Consider the following 20,705-nt stretch of genomic DNA (forward strand, 5'->3'; position numbering starts at 1 on the left):
AAGGGCCGTGATGTTTATGTTCTTACAAGACAGAAATCTCAGGGGTCCTAAGGGCACAGCTTGTAACGTTACTCTTGGGACTCTAACTCGGATACAATCTCTGTATCTAAAACGTACATATATTAAAACGTCAGAGAAGGGTTGTGTGTAGATCTATAAAGATAACATGATGTAATCCGGGTACAGAATCCCACGAAATCTTGGGATTATTAATTAAATCTCCGAGCAAGATCGTAACACTGTCTATATGCTATGCAAAAGAGAAATCGTGTCATAACAATGTGAAACGTACTGTAAATGCATTTTTAAAATTTCGCGTGGTTTTGATTTCTTGGTAGCGAAAAAATTGAGTTAAGTTCGCGTTTGAGACAAAAGTAGATTTCATAGTAGACAAGGGGGTAGGAGAGCAAAGAATTTCGTCACCGCAAACATTTCTGCATTTACAGTATTCCATGATCTTTGTATCGAGTAATGATGTTAGATGAGTATAAATAGTTGGGAGTACTGTGGAAGATAGGGAGGGATGGAGGAGAAAGGCCATGGACGACCGCGAAATCGTCACGACCAGATGATAATGAGTTCGTAGCTAGTTTATATTCAATGTTATTTGCCATACATTGTACCGGATGCAATAGTTGTACAATAAACTTTGACTTGACTTGACTCTATAAAAGGTTTTTTGTTGTAAACGCAATCATTGTAAAAAAAAACAAGTTAAAAGTTTGGTATTGCAATGTTTTAATTTTTTTTTGAAAACTCTACTCTGCTCAGTCTGAAGTTTTAATCGGAAAGCAATTTATAAGGCGAGGCGGGCGGTCTATTAAAACTAATCTTCAAGCAGATTTTTTTTGGGGGGGGGGGAGAAAACGTAACGATCTCTGTAATGAATGAATGAATATCCATCTAGATGCCTTTTTTCACAACATGGGACGGGTGCCTGTAGCTGTAAGACTGAAACTACACAGCCAAATTAAAGGTCTTAAAGGTTACAATTATCCTTGGCTCTACCTGGCTCCGTGGATCCCTGGAAAAATAGTAGAGTGAATAGTACTAGTATGCTAAACTCCGTAGCCAGCTCCCTTTAGCATATTATTCACTCTATTTGGCCAATTTCTACTATTTTCCCAGCGATCCACGGAGCCTGGTAGAGGCTACGATTTTCCATCCCATTCCCACGTCTGCTTGGAGACTACTGGGGTGCACCAGAGTTTTAGGAAGTCTAAACAGAAGCACTTCACAGGAACCCGCCAAACGGTAGCACTCCATGGGGGGAGGAGGAAAGGGGAGGGGGGCCGTTTTATAGGGAGCCATCTCCGGGTCAATGGTTCTGATGACGTCATCATCTTCTGATAGTCGTCTGGTTTTGATAAATGCCGAAGCTAGGGAAGTGTTGTCGCATTCCTGTCACGTTTTTATGTCATGGTGAGCTCACTTTTTCCCGCCAGAAACCTAAGAGGTACCAGCGCATGTCATTTCTACCATCTCTTGTCCGCTATTGAAAAACACAGTTGAATGTCCAAAGACGATGAAGGTAGCCTCTACCAGGCCCCGCGGATGGCTGAAAAAATAGTAGAAATTGGCCAAATAGAGTGAATAGTATGCTAAGGGAGTTGGCTACGGAGAGAGGGTCCAATATGCCATCCTAGGATTGTACCCCTATAGCAGACTATCACTAAACTCCTCTTGCATTTTCTTAATCTCCAAGCAGATCCACGCCGGGCGCGAAAATCGTAGTATGCTAGCCAGAGAAGGTCCAGTCAGCCAGAGAGGGTTCATCAGCCCGGGCTGTCTATTTGGCCAACTTCTGCTCTTTCCAGTCGCCTCTGGAGCCTGGTAGAGGCTAGATGAAGGGGCTATCTTCATTCCTGTGCTTTCAAAAGTAAACAATAGAAAATAAGTACATTTTTCGGGACCGTGGCCAGGTGGTCGCCTTGGCAGGTTTGACTGGCACGTCTGCCACTGTTACCGTTGTGATATGCATGTGTTGATCTTTGTATTGGCGCTCTTGGATTTTCACCCCAGTGCTCAACGCCAAGGGTCTGCCAGGCTAGTAAAAATAAACGGGGTGATTAAACTTCGATGACTTCACAGCGAGGTGCTAAAAGCCTCGAGGAGATCTTATTACTAACCCCTGTTTGGTCCAGATGGAGACGTGTGCAAGTTGGGCTTCTCCCTAGCGATAACAGTGAGTACTGCAGAAATTGCAGGTAACAGATTATTGAATTACCTTTACACGTGAAACTAAATCCAATGTTGATCACATGGCTTATGTGTTCTGCTGTACACTGGATCTAAGAATTTATGTATTATCGTACACTACTTTGGATTAAAAACGTTGGTTGGGTATGTTGCAATTATGCTATATACAGTATACAGCAAAGCCTCTACCCTGCAGTTCTATCCACAACAGAAGCGAGGCGCTGTTCAACTCTGTACAGACTGGAAGACAGCCAGTAGACACCGTCCATAGCATGGCATTCTGTGGGCGGCGTGTTTATATTGCTTTTCTACGAGTTGCATAGTGTTTCAGGATCGACAGAAGTTCCAGGGACAGCGCTGTATTTCAACAAACGTTTCAACTCTTTACGATACTATGTAACCATTGAAGTCAAGCCCTCCAGTGGTGTTCGGCCACCCGTGCACAGTATATTAATACTAGTCATACTACTTTTTAATAGCTACCGAACACCACATATGAATACATATTTTTGAATCACCCGGTCTTTCGCTTGGACTGTACACGTTTTTTTCGCTTGGACTGTACACTACTCGTATGATACGTAGTCTACAGTGGTACACAAATGATCTATTCGTTGAGTTCAAAATCTTGTCCTACTGCCATTTGGTTGCGGTCAGGAAGCTTTTGTCCGTATGTATAAAAATCCGACATGACCGCTGTGGTGTTGTGGTATACCTCAAGTGAATTTCACATCGTTGGCATCATTTGAATTATGTAAATACATTACTAGAATTAATCTACTACTAATCTTTTCCAAAACATTGTCTATCGAACTGCTATGACTAGTTACGGTGGTTGTTAGCGTTTGTGTGCGCTCACTGCCCCGCCGGGCTAAGGTGCTATCATTGTGTCACCTGTCGCGCGACAAGGCGCCGTTGCCTAGCAACTTCAACAATCACTACCCCGTCCAACCTGAGTCGCCCGCACCACAACACAGGCAAACACTGCCTTGTTAACACAAAGCCAGGCCCGAGTCTTACGTTAGAAGTGCCACGCTTCTAAACTGGGACGCTCTCAACGAACAGGTGTGTTAGGGAGGCTAAGGAAAGTTTGTAAGTTAGGTGTAGTCTTCGCTTGCGTGTGGGAATCGAACCCGGGACGCTCAGACCGTGCCGTGATCGAGTATTGATTGACTCGGGCAGGGCTTCTCTCACCCCGTCGGTAGGAACCAGATAACTTCCGGTCACACCGTGCTGAGTTGTACCTTCTTCTACAGGTGAGTTTAGAACCACTAGTTCCTCTGTGACTGAGATTTCATGATCAGAGATTTCTTGCTCTGTTCATTTTGTATTTTGTTGCACTGCTAGTGTTGTGAGACGTCTCGTATTACTCCCAAGCACTACCTACACTGGGAATCACTATTGCTATAACAAACTCGTGGTCGTGGTAACCCAAGTGTTACAATCTGAGGACAAATTCAGTGGGCAGCACTTCAATCTACAATAGAAACTCACCCAATCATAAGTCCCGTGTTTTTACAGTTAGATCAGAAGTGGCAATACACTAAGTTGGAGTCAGTGACGATAGACTTTTGATGTGTAGCTTAGACTACAATGGGTTTGTAATATAATTTTCTGCTACAAACAAGCTAGAAGAAGTTAACATCGTACGTACTGTGATATACAATGTAGAAGATACGTATACATTTGTGAGTCAGTGATTTTTAATCACAAGATTTGAAACTCATAATGTTTATCTGACTTGTCTCACTATTTCATTTCAAATGTGAATGTTTCATTGAATTACAAATGTGTAACCTAAAGCTAGAGTTTTCTGGTAACATTTTGGCCATGAATTATATAACAACGTTTCAGGGTGCTTGAGAGGGTTATTTGGAAGGCAGATTTACTTAGAACCACGCCATATGCACATGAAACCTTTCCCCAAACTCACAGTGTTGTGTGAAGCCCACCTTTGGCACCTAGATACACGCCAGTTCGTGCTCTACTCTACTATTATCAGATCGCCCGGGGGCAACTCACTGTAAACTAAGGCCGATCGCACAGCCACCCTTCCGTGATCGTGGTAGGACATAGCCGACGCGTCCCAAATTCTTCCAAAGTGCATGTAAACACAGTCTCCTAGCGTGGAAGATTATTTCTGTGCTTTGTGCTTAACACGCAAGTTTGTCCACTCGACCAAATCTTTTTATACACACTCTATAGAACTCGAGTATCTGCTCGATATACACGTAATCCAGTAGGCAAATGACACGGCACTGTCATTGTATGCATGCACGATTTATAGCCGCTTTTATAGGTCATCACGGGTAGGGAGTGTAATTAAGAAAGGATCATCGTTTCAATTATGTAATGACTAACAGTGGTGTGGATTGTCAATAGCCTCTACCAGGCTCAACGGATGGTTGGAAAAATAGTAGAAATTGGCCAAATAGAGTGAATAGTATGCTAAGGGAGTCGGCTACGGAGAGTGGGTCCAATCTGCCATCCGAGAGCGGCAAACTGTACCCCTATAGCAAACTAACTCCTCTTTCATGTTTTCCTGTCTATTTGGCCAATTTCTACTCTTTCCAGCCGCCTCTGGAGCCTGGTAGAGGCTAGATAGAATACACAAAATAACGACAAGCTAGTCCTAATCATTAGTATCTCTGATAATAGGTGACTAGACAGACGGGCTCTTCCCATGCATGTGTTTTGTTGGGTAAACTTTAGTGCTTGCGATGGTTACTATGTGCCGAACACGTGCCTATCACCAACAACACGGGGCGTTCGTATTGTCAGTATGTCAAACGCGTGTTGGTTGGACATCTTAATAATAATACTAATCACCTAGATCGTAATCAAGTATTTTCTGTTATTGTCACGGAATGTTGCATTCGATTGAAATCATGATTGTCGAAAGTGAAGAATTTGAAGCGCACATACTTTAACCCAGGCAACGCCACCAGTTTGAATACCTGGAGTTCTTGTTTTGTATCGCTTCAAGAGATCAGCTACAAAAAGTAGAAGTCAGACAAAATGTTGATGTGCTTGCAAGCACAATTCTTTTGAAAAGTCGATTGCCCCCAAAAAGGAAACCTATACTGATAAGTTATGTTTTAGTTTTGACCTTTGTCTATGGTTAAAATGAGGTGCCCGGGCATGCTAGTTCAAGTAATTTGAGGCAAATACAAGTCAAGACGTACTCAAAGTGTAACTTGTACGAAAACATGAACAGTATTTCTGAAATCTAGCCAGCTGTCTCGAAATCTCACTTAAATCGCGTGGGAAACAAACACTAGACTCTTGATATCCAGAGAAAACGACCCAAATCCAATTAGTATGAGAGGACTTGAGTTCTGCTGAAAGTTTGTGACTGAGTAGATACGTATGCCCCAGTGTACACAAGATATTACGAAAGGACAGATCTTATAGGATGTATCTACTTAATCGATAACTCGTTACGAACAAGCAATATGTTTATTCTAGGGTTTAGATATGTTTTCGATGGATTTAAGACAAAGAGACAAAAGGAACACACGATACTTTACCGATTCATTGAATTTAACAACAGTCTATACTTTTCATTATACCCTTTGTCTTGGTTCCCATACAAGAAGGTATACGCGATATATCGTTGATTCATTGCATTTTTTCCGCTAGATTTGCTATGAACTTGAGCCGTTAGTTACAATTCACTTGAAGTTCATGTTCTGTTGAGTTCAGCGAGCGTGTCTGCAATTTAAGCGGAACGTCCGCGCGCTTGGTTACTGTGTATGGACACACTTGACTTCGCGTTACGTCGTATTACGTCACAGTCAAACGATACAGTCCTTCAAATTCTGTTGGGCCAGTCCATTCCAAGACGGGATGAGGGGTAGATTTCTTTTATTCGGACAAACGCAGCCACAGCTAATTTCTACAGCATTGTCTACATACTAGTAACGTTACGTTTGATGATACCCATACAGATGCTAATTCTCTATGATCTCCCCTCTTAAGAAAATGGAATAACCTCACGAAACGTTCAAGTTGTATACGTACCCCCTGGGGATTTCTAAATTAAACTTCTTGTTACCGCCAATCAGATAAGGTGTATTGTTACACCCACAAATGCGTTTCACTAAAGATACAACAGCAAAATTGATTAGATCGTGATTATATATAGACCAATTCAAATGAAAGATCTAAAACCACCGCAAATATAAGCAAAATAAATTACAACATCACAACTTATAAATTCACATATTTGTATTTCACACATATTTCTTTTTTTAGGCCAGACATTTTTATTCTTACCACACCTGCTGAAACGGCAAACATTCCCCACGGACGGAAAAGCTTTTATTCTGAGTGAAAAGGAAGGTAAACATTGAGCAATTAGTAATAGGCCACAAGGCCTGGGCTCTTTTCGTGTTTTAAGCCGAACCATCGTTACGCACGATAAAACGACAACTGCAAAAGTAGCAATTTATAGATGTGGGCTCTCGTGCCATTACTACATCATAGTGTAGAGTCTGTAGACTTTAAACTTGGTTATGTTAAGAATTGTTTCGTCCCTAGAACAACAGATACCCAGCAAGATGGCGATACCTAGCAAGCTGCAAATTAGTAGATTTTAAAAATCGGAATTTGAGTCAAATCGGTCTATTTTTCGTCGTTTTCTAGCCTAGAATGGTAAAAGTCAATTGAAACGACGAAAAATAGGTCGATTTGACAACTTCTAGCAGCCCCAACTAAAGCAAAGGTCCAAGATTACTTCCGACAAGTCGACAGGGAATGGATTCTAAACACATGTCGCTTAGGAAACACTTGCATGTTTGGTATAAATGTATGATCAACGTTTTGGAAATGTTCCAAATTGAAAATCTACCTGGTTACAAATGCCCTGGATGTCGAAAAGATGACTTAGCACCAAAAACAATCCGAGAAGGGCAAAAATGGACAAATATTTACCAATCAATGAAGGTAAACAGTCTGCCAACCTACGATACTTTTCTTTTGAATCACGGTCATTCACAAAGAGGCGGGCACTTAAAATTACGCTGCTTACCGGCGGTCAAAGCAAATTCAACCCTTTTTCCTACTTCGAAGTCGTAAAAGGATTCGGAAACACCGAACCCATGCTATGACTACCATAAATACAGTAATGTATTGACTTTTAGGTTGTTTGGTTTTGATAAAGTGGTCGCTTGGTACAATAATTGCTTTGATAGCGGTGGGCGGCTTTACAATAATGTTGTTACTTTTCTTTAGGGACAGAAAAGTCGTCAATAGCTCGTCTTTGTCATTGTCAATGGTAGTAAAAACCTGAAGAGACAGTAAAATGTAGAAAAGACGCCAATTTGTGAGGTTGGGCTGGTGTTTTGTTCGTGACCAATGAAAACAGGTTCACCTTTGCTGACCTTCAGTGTTTGAACTGGTTTGAAGTGGCGGTTGTCTTGACAGAAGTCGTTTGGAGACGCAAACATGTCAAACTTGTAGGAGTCCAAAGGTGGGGGAACCCGGGCTGGGTTCAATTCTTGTGGCGCTTCGAATTCGATTCGTGCACAGAAGCATAAGAATATCATAGAATTCATGTGAATAGACTATATGAATACTATACCATACTAATACCGTTACAAGCTTGTGATTGAAGTGCACTTGAGGCGTATAAAAATGCACGGTCGAGTGCTCTCGAACCAAAATTAGATTGCGTTAAAAAGTGCACGCGCCATTCCCTCTTCAATTACTTTTTCGAATAACCGGACTTTTTTTTTCTTTTCAAACTAAAAATGTAGATTCATATTTGTCCCTTGGAACTCTGCTTAGTGAAACTTTAACTTTCAACAGCAATATTCCACTACTTGAAAGTTGGCCGTGGAAGTTGAATGTTTTCTTTTTTACTCGTTTCCGGTCCCAAAACATTGCCAGTATCTGGAAAAAGAAAAGTAGTCAATTTAGAGTCTCCAAGGTCAACATAGTTATAACAAGAATCGTTATCTTTGTAAGTCTTCCACGACTGACGCTACAGTGTTGCCTTTTACTTCTTGTTATGACACTAAATGGACCGAAGCCTTTTCCCATCCCATATACCGGTCAACTGCGACTTAAAGAGTTAAAAGGGGCCTGGGTAAACTCTTTAATGTCCGGGAGGTCCCGGTAGACTACAGATTCGCAGTGGCCTGTGATGGGATGAGGTGTGCCGAATCGGTACGCAAATATTTTGTCAGGTCCGCGTGGCCCATGGCGATGCGTCACCACCCCTCTTGATGTGAGCCGTCGTTACAACGTTGCTATAAACAGGCAGGTTAGGAGACAAACCTTACGAAAAAAAGCAACAAAAATCGAACTGTACCATCAGAGTGTGTTTACATCTATTAAGAATGTAGGTATTGTTTTTAGTCTGTCTGTCTGTGCTTGTGTGTATTTGAATATAATAATGCATATAATCAAGTCAGTAATATATGCAGTAGTAACATAAAGCCTCACTGGACCCGCGGCACGCTGGCGGCGTCGCTGTGGCCGATCGAATTGGCACTCAACGAATTTCATCAACAAAAAGCAAATTTTTAAGCTTTCTGTGTTTTGTTGTCTTTTTGGTCATACTTGGACGTTTTGAATGATATTCCCATAATGAAGTCAAGTGTAACACAAATCCAGTTTAGGACGCAGCGACGCCGCCAGCGTGTTCAGTGAGAGGGGGGCTTTAGTACTGGAGAAGAGGTGTGTGTGTGTCCCGTGTGTGTGTGTGTGTCCCGTGTGCATGTGTGCGTGTATGTCCCATGCGTGTATGTGTGAGTGAGTCCTGTGTGTGTGTCCCGTGTGTGTGTGTGTGTCCCGTGTGTGTGTCCCGTGTGCGTGTCTATCCTGTGTTTGCGTTTTGTCACATGTTAAGTTGCTCACCAGCAATTTTCTTCAACAGACAGGTGTGAAGGAAAAGGAAGTGAAAGATGACAGGGAAAGTGGAGATGAGACCCGTCTCAAAGGACCAGAATCCGAAGAGGTACACGAACACACAAAGTTGTGACGTGGCGTGACGTAACATTTTTGTGACGTTGCAGTTTGTGTTGCCCTAACAGCACTGAACCTATTTGACGTGGCCCTCTTCGTCTTCTAACACAACACTGTTTATCATATATTATGATAATCAGCTAACTCATCAGTCTTTTATACCTAAAGCTCTTCTCAGAACGCACAGAGTTTCCCTTCCAATTTTTTCTTCTCTTTAACGTTGCGTCTTTGCGTGCTTTGGCATAAGTTATTGGTCTGAAAATGTTTAATGACTTTTACAATACTGAAATGAACGAGAAACTTTCCATTCTACGAAACTGTACAAACTAACTGTATTCAGTATTCCCATATGTGACACTTATTTAACTACCCCTTGAAAGAAACTCGTAGGTAAATTTGAGTACTAAAGTCCAGGTCACTCACTTCTGCACCGTGTACGTCAAAATAAATATACCTACCAAACACAGCAACACGCACGGTACACCTCTGTACACAACAAGACAGGGACAAAACCAACAAAGACCATTTTGTGTAAGGGAAAGACGAGTGATTTTAGGGGATATTGGGCGCTAAATAGACAGTGGGGTGTTTTCACGACTGACCATCCGAATCGGGGACAACTAGACAATAGCTGTTCCCGTCTAGAAGAAGAACTTTATTACACGACGATTGTTCATGGTATAATGTATGGCAATAACTACATGTATTAGACATAGTACGAAATAGAAGTATAGCTAAAACCTGTATCGTACAATAGCTATACACGTGCGTTCTTTTTCAACGCGTTAGTTTAGGGATGTCCCTGTAGCTCAATTGGTAACAGTTGAGCTCCTGGTTCCAATTAGTTTTTTACGGGGATACGCCGGTTCGATTCCGGGGAAAGATTCGATGGTTGGAGCTGCATTCGTCTTTCGGAAGGGACGTAAAATTGGGGTCCCGTGATCGAGGAGGCGAATCGAGCACGTTTAAAAGGCACTTCGACAGCCTCATTACTCAGATGGGCGCCTATTGACTGTACTTCAGATGAATGTTAATCCAATCAAAGAGGCGCAACGTCATTTGCCAAGACGACTTCTGAATGACCAATCATTGGCTGCACACTCACATGACATTGCCCTCAATACCCGACTAATTAGGACCAATAGAAGGATAAGACAGTTTACTATATAAACGTTGGGTACACATGGCATGCGTCCCTTGGTAACACGATATTTGTAGAGGGCGGGTCTTGGCGACAAGGCACAAGCCAATAAATATAAATCCTACCTCTCTTTTCCATTTATCAAATATCTACAATGATAGACCGTCGAAAGCATGGGGTTTGAATTCTAAATAAGATCTAACGTCTTGTTTTATCAACCTAGTTGGCTAGCTATATTTCTTTCTTCAGAAAAGTGCTGTCATTGCAAATCTCTGCTGGATAACTATGACGTATCTGTCAGTAACTGTAACCCACATGTCGGGTCACAATGAAACAGTCGTGATTAAATCAACGTATACATCAGCCCATGCCTAACAGCGGGATGATGGGGGGGTTTGTTGCCATGTGCACATAAACCCGTGTTTGTCGTCCCACTCATGGTATGCACAGTCCCTAATCCAGCCGTCAATACGGGCGCCCTTAAGAACGGGAACGGCCCTTAATGAATAGCCCGGTGTTTTTCGGGCACACACATCGGGCTGGGACACCCAGGTCGGACGTCGGAAAACTGGGACGTGTTACCATAGAGACAAACATTTGCGACGTTAGGACGTCGATTCTAAGTCTACCAAACGTAGACACCAGAGGAAAGTTGTAGCTGAGGCAGTGCAGCGATATCTTCGTGACTGAGAGTTATATTTCACAGTCTTTATGCGACGACACGACAAAACGTGAGACCACTTTTTCCGCTACGGTTCATAGCAAGCTAAGCGTGTCCTCTTGTTATATCAAACTCCATGTAACGAGTACCTCTTGAGTCGAAATATTTATATCCGAAACATTAGAGTGAAAGGACGTTGCGTATCAAATTCGACTCTTGTTGCGATAATGACATTTTGCTTTGCGTTCGAAACATATAATTGTGATAACAGTTCAGTTGTTACAACTCGAACGATTGTTGAGCCGCTCTCGGAAGTACGCTACAGCTCATTTCAAAACAACTGGACATTGATGCAGTTGATAACTTTTTATACGTGGCTCTCGGGAAATAGTTACTCTCCAAGCAGAGGTTAGGCTCCGGCTTGTTTTTGACGTATTTTTAGCGTTTTTGTCGGGTTTTCTATTTTGTCCCTTTTTTATGTCACCAAGCCAACAAGGAAAATGGAACAAGATATAAAGCCCGACAAAAGCCGGTTGTAGAGTAGGGAATAGTGCGGTTGGCACACTTTCATTTTTCTACTTCAGTCAGCAGTTCGACTGGGAGTAGGTTGTCAAGACACAATGTCGCTAACGTTATACATGTTTGACATAACAAACTGCAACAGGTCACGTCCATAATGGACGTTCAAGCTTTTTTTGGCCGTCTCATCCTTTTTTTCGCACTCATTGTTTTTCTCGCTGGCGATCCTTTCTCGCACGCAGCTCACGTGCAGCGCGGACGCAATTCAGTACAACTATGCGAGAACACATGCCTTTTCCGTCGTACGACACCGACGTCTTGTGAGATTGAGCTTCCGTTCTCAATTTCTAACGTTAGTTCACATAAACTCGCGTGGTAATATAAAGTCGGGATTTTTAAAAACGGTGTATTTAGGGATATGTGCTAGATGCAACATCAGTAATAACGCCAGATGGTTTATTGTTCTGCCAGATTGGTTTCAATTAACTCGTATCGAAAAAATTCCGGTTTTACGTGAACTAACGTTACATTTCCCCCCTCCAGCATGCCAGTGTTCACGCCGACCGGTAACCAGCCGCTCCTGGTCCGGGGGACGATCGGAGGACCGTTCGACACTTCTGTCAAACACTTGAAGTCGACGACTCACGACAGGCACCAGTACAAGCGGCCCACCCCCAGCCCTGCGCACAGCTGGCCCGCCTCACGCCCCGCCACCTCCCCGGGATCACGGTTCGGAGAACTCAGTAGAAGTTCGTTCTTCTCCAGACACAACCCACATCCAGTCAGGGTCAGGCACATCAAGGGTACGTCTTTTTCTTTTAATTACAACAAAATTCAACAAATGTCTTTATCCATCAATAGTATACCATGCTTTATTTGTTTGCTCTTGTGACCATCGTCTATTATAAAAATATATAGGATCACCTTTTGTTTAACGTGATGCATTACGTTAGCACATGCATGCAAAGTCCACTCAACAAATTTTCGGCTGAAACTTTGACCCTCTTCAGAAATGCTGACCCACTCATGTGATGCTCTTATTGGAAGTGAATCAAATGTACATGGAGGTCTGTGTCCGTGCAAATAAAATTTGATAGACCCTTATATATGCTTTAATCTTCACTCCCCTTACAATGTTCGTATTTTCCTAGAACGATCGTAGAGTGGAACTCGTTACAACCAAGTACAGTGGAAGCATCCTCATTAGATAGCTTTAAACAATGCATGCATTTAGATATGCGAAGGTTAGATGTGACAGGTCGTTCGGTGTGATATAACCAGCTGCTGCCGCGCCGCGTGCCTGCGAAGCTGGTGTGTTACGCCGAATGGCGGTAATACCGGCTATATAGATACAGATACAAAGCCATACAATAACAGCCAACATTTCAGAGACCGTCTGTCACCTTCATCGGGGCAAATTCTGACTAGTACTATTCCACACTGCAGGCTAGGTGTCGCTGCTTAGAATGCGGTCCCAAATGTCGGTTATGATAGTATGTCTTGGATGTGAATAAAGAACGCTGTTATTCAGTGTTTCTCAGACCTGATGAAATGATTCACGCACATAATGATAAAAGACAGCTTAAGTATACATTTCTCCACGTTTACAGACAACAAGAAAACTACCCTCCTCTTTATAATAGCTTCACAAAACCCACACATTACAGAAAAAGTGGCATCATTCGTCTTCCATTGTCTCGGAAAAAGAAATTGAACCCAATAAGTTAGAATTTAGTGTCAGTAGATAGACTAGAGTTGTCGAATACTACAGTGTTCACTGTCTGTCCGTTCTTTTCATGTTATGTATTTGCAATTAGCCTGTGGGCAAGAAGTTGTAATAAACATTCGATTAAATTACAAACTTTGTATTTTTCACCTGGCAGGTCTGAACGACATCCCGATCTGTGCGGTTCACGACACGGGGTTCGTGTCCAGTCCCCGCTGGAACCTGAGCACGCCCGGTACGGCACAGCGCGAACGGATCTTCAAACACCACATGCCGGTTAACGCCATCGGGATCAACAGCACCAAGTTCCCCATCAACACCCTCACAGGGCTGCAGAACTTCCCCTTCAAGGAGAAGGCCGTCCCCAGGATCGGGCTAGGTCAGCAGAAAATCTTCTATTTATCTATTCATCCTTTTTTCTGTTTGAGCCGTTATTACCTCCATGCAAAATAGAGGTACTGTATTGTTTGGGGTCTGTCTGTGTGTCTCTCCGTGTCTGTCTGTGTTTCCGCAAATTCGTGGTCAGCAATAACATACCAGAAATCTTTATTAACACAACAAAAGTACAGCGACTTTCGTAAGGTCTACTAAATCTATACATACAAACAGTGAAGTGGATACAAATGAATTAACCTATACATAAATGTAGATATGAGTAGATCAACATGTTGAGGCCAACGTATAATGTATCATTGGATGAATTAGGATGTGAGATATTTGGTATGTGGGTAGCTCTTTGGAAGACGAAGGTCAGGGTCATTTTGGGCACCCTGGTGTGTATCCTTGGTACTGCAGCAGAATCTCCCGTTTTTGTATCTTTTGTCCTGGGTATGCCATGGTCTTGATTTTTTGGTGGCTGATAGCTTTTGATGTAAGGAAGAAGTGGTGTAGGTTTGGGCCCCATAGCAGCTTGTTTTTTTTCTTCATAAAAACTTAAATTGGCCTGGTGGCCAACTATTAAGGGTCAGACAAAATATAACAAAGATACAGATTACAGGATTTAAGTCCTGATAAAGTTTCTTGCACCCAGCATTCAATTGGCATTGAGTAAAGATGGTAAATATTAATTCATTAATGGGAGTAAATTTAAGAAAGAAACATTTTAATGTCTAAAAGAGCTTTCTTCAGTGTTTATGGCTAGGTGCTGTTTTTACCAACCATGTACTAAAATCATTTCCTCCAATCCTGTACCAACTTTTACAAGACTAGCTGTAAGCCTGTAAATATATGTCACCAATTCATCAGTGAATAATTGGACCATAATTGTTGTGACCCACTCATCTAAAAGCAAATGCCAATAAAAGAACTTAAGTCGTAAACCTCACAAGACGAAAAAGTTGGACATTGGCTGTCGCTAACTTGCTACACAATCATCTCTTACCGAAAGGTGACACTAGTTTGTGGTTGATCGACCAAGTTTAAGGTTAAAGCCAGGGCAAAATCTTCTTCTGTCATAATGAAAGGTCTAAATGTTCCGTGGCTTCTTTGTTGCTTCTGTCGCCCCACGAAACAATTGTAAAAGTATCCGTATCACCACCATAAATACTATAAACGCCAGGCCTGCCTTGCTTGAGCTATTATAAATATATCAGGTACCATAGCCCATGTCACATGACACCATAGTATCAACACAACATTGTTCAGAGCAGCTCGAAATAACTAGACTGGCAAGCTATACAACAATACAGAGAAACAGTAACATATCATAAGGTTACGTGATCACTTGGATGGGCCTCAAAACATACACCTGAATGTTACACAGACCATTGCGACCAAAGAAACGGGTTGCTTTTCCTTTTAAATCTTTTCAAAGAGGAAAGAACATATGATCTTTTGTTTTGGCGAGGACTCTTTCTGGACATATTGTTATCACTTCTGATTGAAAACAAATAAATGTTGTGACCTGTATAGTGGGTTCAACAATATGAATTGATTCTATTTGCATTTTTGGAAGAGGAATGTCCATTCTTTGAATGTTTTTTTTTTCATTGATCAATCAACCATGTCACTGGTATTCAATGAGTAGTTTTTTATTGTTGCTGTGCACCCTGCACCCCCCACCCGCCTTGCCCCAAATTTTTCAGCTTGAGTTTCTGAGCTTTGGAGTCAACTTTGATATAGATAAGAAGGCTCTTCCATTAATGAAAGATGATGTTCTACAAGTTAAAATCTTCATTTTAAGATTACATAGAAAATTTTCAAGCTTGGAGAAATACTAGACAGTTGGAATCTCGGTAACGATCGTTAATGTCAAATATCATAACTACATGTACAAAGGTCATAACATAAAGATATCATAATATACATGTAATCATGTTCTTTTAATCCACATCCAATTTGAGTTATCAAATTCAAAAAGTGACCACAGTGTTCTTCTCCCTTCTGTAGTGCCCGTAGCCTCCCTGAACAACTCATGGAGAGACGAACTGAAAGACATTGTGGAGAAAGCTGGCCTGGCACCGCCAACGGAGCAGGAACTCAAGGACCGCAACCTCCTGCAGTCTCCGAAACGACAGACGAAGTACTCTGAGGACACCGGACGTCTCATCCCACCGCCATCTCGCGCCATGTCCCGCCAGGCTTCACGACAGGGCTCGCGCCAAGGCGGCCGCTACAACCACTTCATGCACATCTCAGCCGATCCTAACGCTGAAGTCTTGGTAAGGCTTTAAAAAGCTGCAATCATACAATGATTAAGTCTGTACAGTACTTGATAGATTCAACACAAATGTCTTCAAATACAATAAAAGTACCAGTGTCATCAACGTAGGATTGATGCATTAAAAAAATTGTATTTTCCTAGTACTATAATAGATTGGAACTTTAGGAGCGTCCTCCCTAAATAGCTTTAAAGAACGCTTGCAGTCAGATGTGCAAAGATTAAGTGTGACAGGCCATTTAATGTTATTATAACCAGCTGCTACCGCGCTGCATGCCTGCGAAGCTGGTGTGTTACACCGAAGGATGGTTTTATCAGCTGTACAGATACAAATACAAAAAAAAAACGTTTAAACATGTTTCAACAGGCTATGTTGAAGTTGCAGCAGCTTGTTTGCTGGTAGGTTAAAGCAATGTACTGCAGTGCTCCCTGTAAATCATTTTGTAAACTGCAGCTCAAATAAAAAAATTCAATCAAAATTGTGCACCAAGTTGTCCCTTGAAATGTCATAGTGTGATATGTCATACCCATAAAGTTACATGTATCACTAAACATTAATGATTGTTTTGTCTGACTGTTTTTCCAGGTTCTGGAGATGCTGTGCCAGATCCTACAGACAGACTCTATCCAGGCTGTGCAGCAGTGGCTGGTTAATGCCACAGGGAGAGGTAGGTGTTAACCTTCAGCCTCCTAAGGTAGCCTTTTGGCACGTGCACCAAATATATATCAGTCATACAGAAGTAATTCTGAATAAAAGTTGAACTGCAATTGCCAACTCAAAAAATTGGACTTACCCAAATTTTTGACTGATCAGCTCCAGTCTTTATCAAGTTCAACTTTGATTCACAATGACTTCTACCAACACAGATGAAGTGAAAATATGTAAACTGTAAATTCATTTAAGTTCACATGGTTTTGGTTTTGCGCTAAGGCAAAAATGGAGTGTTCGTGGTGGTTTTAAGTTTGCGGCAGTACTATAGTTACATACTGCTACGGTATTGGATAAAAATGTTCGCGGTGGTTTTAAGTTTGCAGTGAAACGTCACCGCTAAAACCACAAACATGAAACCACCGCAAACATTTCTGCATTACAGTATTGGTTACAAGGTTAGGCAGCAGGGAGAAGGTTAACGACCAGCAGTAAACACAACCCATTACTTTTAACACATCACCAGTGCCAAAAGCTTGTCATCATTGATTTATCTTGTTGTTAGCTCAAAGGTTTAATCATTCTATTGATTCACCCAGATAACTTTTCCATGTTTGTATTGACAAATGGTAGAATGTCCCTCTAGTAGCCTCATACTTGAGCTCCTGGTTCCAATCAGTTGGTAACTGGGAGATTACGGTTCAATCCTGGGAAGGGTATCTCAGTTGGGGCTGCACCTGTCTTTCAGAAGGGACATAAAATGGGGGTCTCGTGTTTGAGGAGGTGCCTCGAGCACGTTAAAGGGGAAGGGCTAGCAACGCCTCCCTGTAAAAATATACCCTGCTACAAAACCAGCAAGGAAACTTGCTGCCCTATGTGTCACTAGGCACTACAAGGTGAACAACAACATTGACACATTATACCTGATGTTTAAAGGAAAGAAAGCGATATTGGGTCCAAAACATCTGCTTTTGAAAGTTATTCCTATACATGATTTAAGTTCAAATAACATTATCACAATGTATAGCAATTAACGTCTATTATGGAAAAATATTGCTGTGATGTGAGAACTCACTGAAAATCGTGGCCGGAGATTTTGTAGGCTCGTGAAACTAAGGGGATCATCGTACGGCACGATTCTGCGAGTTCTAACGCAAATGTGCTAAACAATGTACTATAAAGATTTCAGCATCTTTGTATTTCCATTTTTTGGGCCCTAATATTGTTTCGGTTGCCTTTAACAGAAAAGGACCTTGTACTGGACATGATCAAGTCAGCGATACTTAGTGAGGAGGAGTACTACAAACATCACGTCAACCCTAAGTTCTACCCTGACGAGAAACGACCCTACACCGCGGACAGGGACGCCAACTACACCAGGTGAGGAGACATTATATGACGGGTAGAATTTAAAATGGCTGCTGCTGGGATGGGTGCTACTGTCAATCAATTTTGGTTGTTGAGTGGGGTGTGAATACCCCCTGGGAATCACAAAAGTGGTTGCTGATTGGGTAAGACAGTTGCTTGCATAGGAGAGGGTCTTAACACAATGCAAAATTGGACAGGACTGTTTTAATGTGGAATGTGACTGTAGGTTGTTACCTGTGCCAGGTAAGAAAACGTGACCATTTCACTTAGTAAAATATCCTTCCCCCCACAGGTACTCCTGGTCAGCAGGTGGAGACATGAACAAATTTGCCACAGACGTGAGGAGATCAGCGGGAGGGCCCATCCCAGAAGAAGGTGAGGAACACTTTTTATCCGCAAATCTAGTTAAACCGGTAGACAACCAAGATCATATCATACTGTAAATCTCGAAATATTCGCGATATCTTAAGAACCGCTGGATGGATTGCAGTGGTATTTGGCAGGTGGCCTGTTGTGTGAACCCGATAGTCGATTTTGGGCCTCCAGGTGGTTGACCTTGGTACCGCAGCAGCAATCTTTGTTTTGGTATCTTTGGTCCTGGATGTGATGTGGTCTCGATTTTAAAATGACAGATAGGTGTTGATATTTGGGTGAAGTGGTGTAAACTTGGACCTAGCAGGTTGCTGTGGGCCTGCAGGGTTATCTTTTTGTGTTCGGTAGAACATCTTAAGACTAGAGCCACTGGATGGATTGCTATGGCATTTTTTCAATGAGGAATTTCTTGTCCTTTTGTAGGTCCAGTTGAGCCAGGCCGCCAGTCCCACCCACCAGAGGTCCTGAGGATAGACTCCCCACAGGAGGGGCAGACCGCGCCCCCCGTCAAGATCCCGCCGGCGCATCGCACACCGTCACCAGCGAAAACCTCCGCAAAGATGGAGGTCCCCGAGCAACCCAAGCTGCGGTACACAAAAACTCCCAACTCACAAGGAGGGGCTGGGGGAATGACACCAGAGCCCCCTGCTGATGATATGCAGTAGTGCAGGGAGGGATGTGTGGAAAAGTCAGATACTAGTAGGAGTTATCAATGGCTAAACCAGGAGGGTACCCCCTCCCTTTGGAATTCAAATCTTCATTGCCTAGATATTCACAACTCTACTTGGAAATCTTTTCGCTACAGAAGTATTCGTGTCTTAAAATAAGTTTAAATATGAGTTTATTTCTACGCATATACATGTATACATAACTTAGATTTTGCTGCTATTATATCATGCTAACATACTTTAAAGATAGGTACATGTATTCTTATTCTAATATAAGTTGGTGGAAAGCTTACAATTATTCTATGCACATAATCTTGCTACTCCTTGTAAAAGGATGTAATTTGTTAGCGGTTCCTTTATATCATTATCATCTTTGAGTTGTTTGTACGATGATTTGTTTTTGGTGTATGGGTTGGGAGTACATTCTGCTAATGCTGCTGAAGTTACAAAAGTGTTATTGTATTGTAGATATTACACGATATTCTTATAAAGAATCTTCTAGGGTAAGATGGTTTTGAAATTGAATACTAGTACTTAGTTATACAAATCTTCAGGATTTACAAGTCAGCAGAGTCGAGAATAGTGGTGAAAATCTAGAACATTTATGGAAAAATCCTGGACCATGGAATAAAGTACAGGTAATTTAGCCTGGGTGCCATCCTAGTTACTGTAAATACATTTCAGTTTGCAGAGGCTTAATATTCGCGGTTTTCACGGTAACCTCTTTAGTGTGAAAATATTGTGTCTTCTGCTCGCCTTGTTTGAATTGTGAACTAAAAAGCACCGCAAACAATAAGTTTTCCCCATACCACGAAATTGAATCACCTAAAAAAAAATACATTTACAGGGAGCAAGTATGGGACCCTGGTAAACTAAATAGGATGGCACCCAGGCTACAGATAATTCACAGTGTTTTGTACATATGTGCCCAGATTTTATAATTAAAGTTAGTCTACAATGTTTTCTGAAAGTTTTAGTAACATACATTTTTATACTCTGGTAAGAAGTTTTTTCTCTAAAAAACAAACTACATTGCATTTTATGATATAGCAATTCATATCAAGGAGTCAAAATGAGGATGTGCTTGGAGTCTTATACAAAAAAAGAGATATCAATTTTTAGAAAATATTGTTGAATCTAACAAAAAAAGAGGGAGAGAAAGTTAACAATAAAATGCTATTTTCAATCTGCAGTTGACTCTACTATGTATAAAAGTGCTACTTTGGATTTTAACTAAGTTAACCTTCTCCCTGCTGCAAAACCCTGTAACCAATGCAAATCTGGTGCCAAAAGGCAACTTCAGCAAGGCCTAGGTTAAATTTTCCTCATATGACACCAGAGCCCCCTGCTGATGATATGCAGTAGTGCAGGGAGAGATGTGTGGAAAGTCAGGAGTTAGTGCAGTTTAGGACCACCTTACCATCCCATGATGGTCGTTTGCCATCTTTACAACTCATTAGATGCAAGTATTTCTATATAGGTAAAGAATTACATTGATATCATAATCATTAAAGCAAATATCTAACCTCTATAGTTAGTAAGCTGTTGTTTTGCTGGTTGAGGGATCTTGTTTTGCAACATTCCCCTTTAATGCTTTTAATGTTGAAAGGGATTATTGTTCATATTTACATGGAATGTACATAAAGGTTTATTTGACTTGAATATAGTCTTGGGTAATATTTTCACTTGTTTTCCAGTGATTTTCACTTGGCACACCTGTTGTGATACAGACTGACTGAACTCAATAAAAACTCAAGCAATATAATTGTCA

General features: G+C 41.7%; 1 protein-coding gene across 3 annotated transcripts; it reads left to right on the forward strand.

Annotated features, from left to right (window-relative positions):
- The first annotated feature begins 3,128 nt into the window (after window positions 1-3,128).
- LOC136448195 (protein TBATA-like) lies at window positions 3,129-20,699 on the forward strand. 3 transcript variants are annotated; one of them, XM_066447410.1, is made up of 9 exons: window positions 3,129-3,455; window positions 9,083-9,163; window positions 12,036-12,295; window positions 13,376-13,597; window positions 15,607-15,878; window positions 16,464-16,545; window positions 17,771-17,906; window positions 18,187-18,269; window positions 18,690-20,699. In XM_066447410.1, exons 2-9 carry the CDS (start codon window positions 9,111-9,113, stop codon window positions 18,929-18,931), a joined length of 1,350 nt encoding a protein of 449 aa, XP_066303507.1. In that variant the 5' UTR covers window positions 3,129-3,455; window positions 9,083-9,110; the 3' UTR covers window positions 18,932-20,699. The 3 variants fall into 3 exon arrangements, with proteins under 3 accessions (XP_066303507.1, XP_066303509.1, XP_066303508.1); XM_066447412.1 differs by lacking the exon at window positions 9,083-9,163 and having other exon boundaries at window positions 3,130-3,455; XM_066447411.1 differs by lacking the exons at window positions 3,129-3,455; window positions 9,083-9,163 and adding an exon at window positions 10,795-11,043.
- The last annotated feature ends 6 nt before the right edge of the window (window positions 20,700-20,705 follow it).

Source organism: Branchiostoma lanceolatum, chromosome 14, assembly GCF_035083965.1.
Source record: "Branchiostoma lanceolatum isolate klBraLanc5 chromosome 14, klBraLanc5.hap2, whole genome shotgun sequence".
Classification (NCBI taxonomy): domain Eukaryota; kingdom Metazoa; phylum Chordata; class Leptocardii; order Amphioxiformes; family Branchiostomatidae; genus Branchiostoma; species Branchiostoma lanceolatum.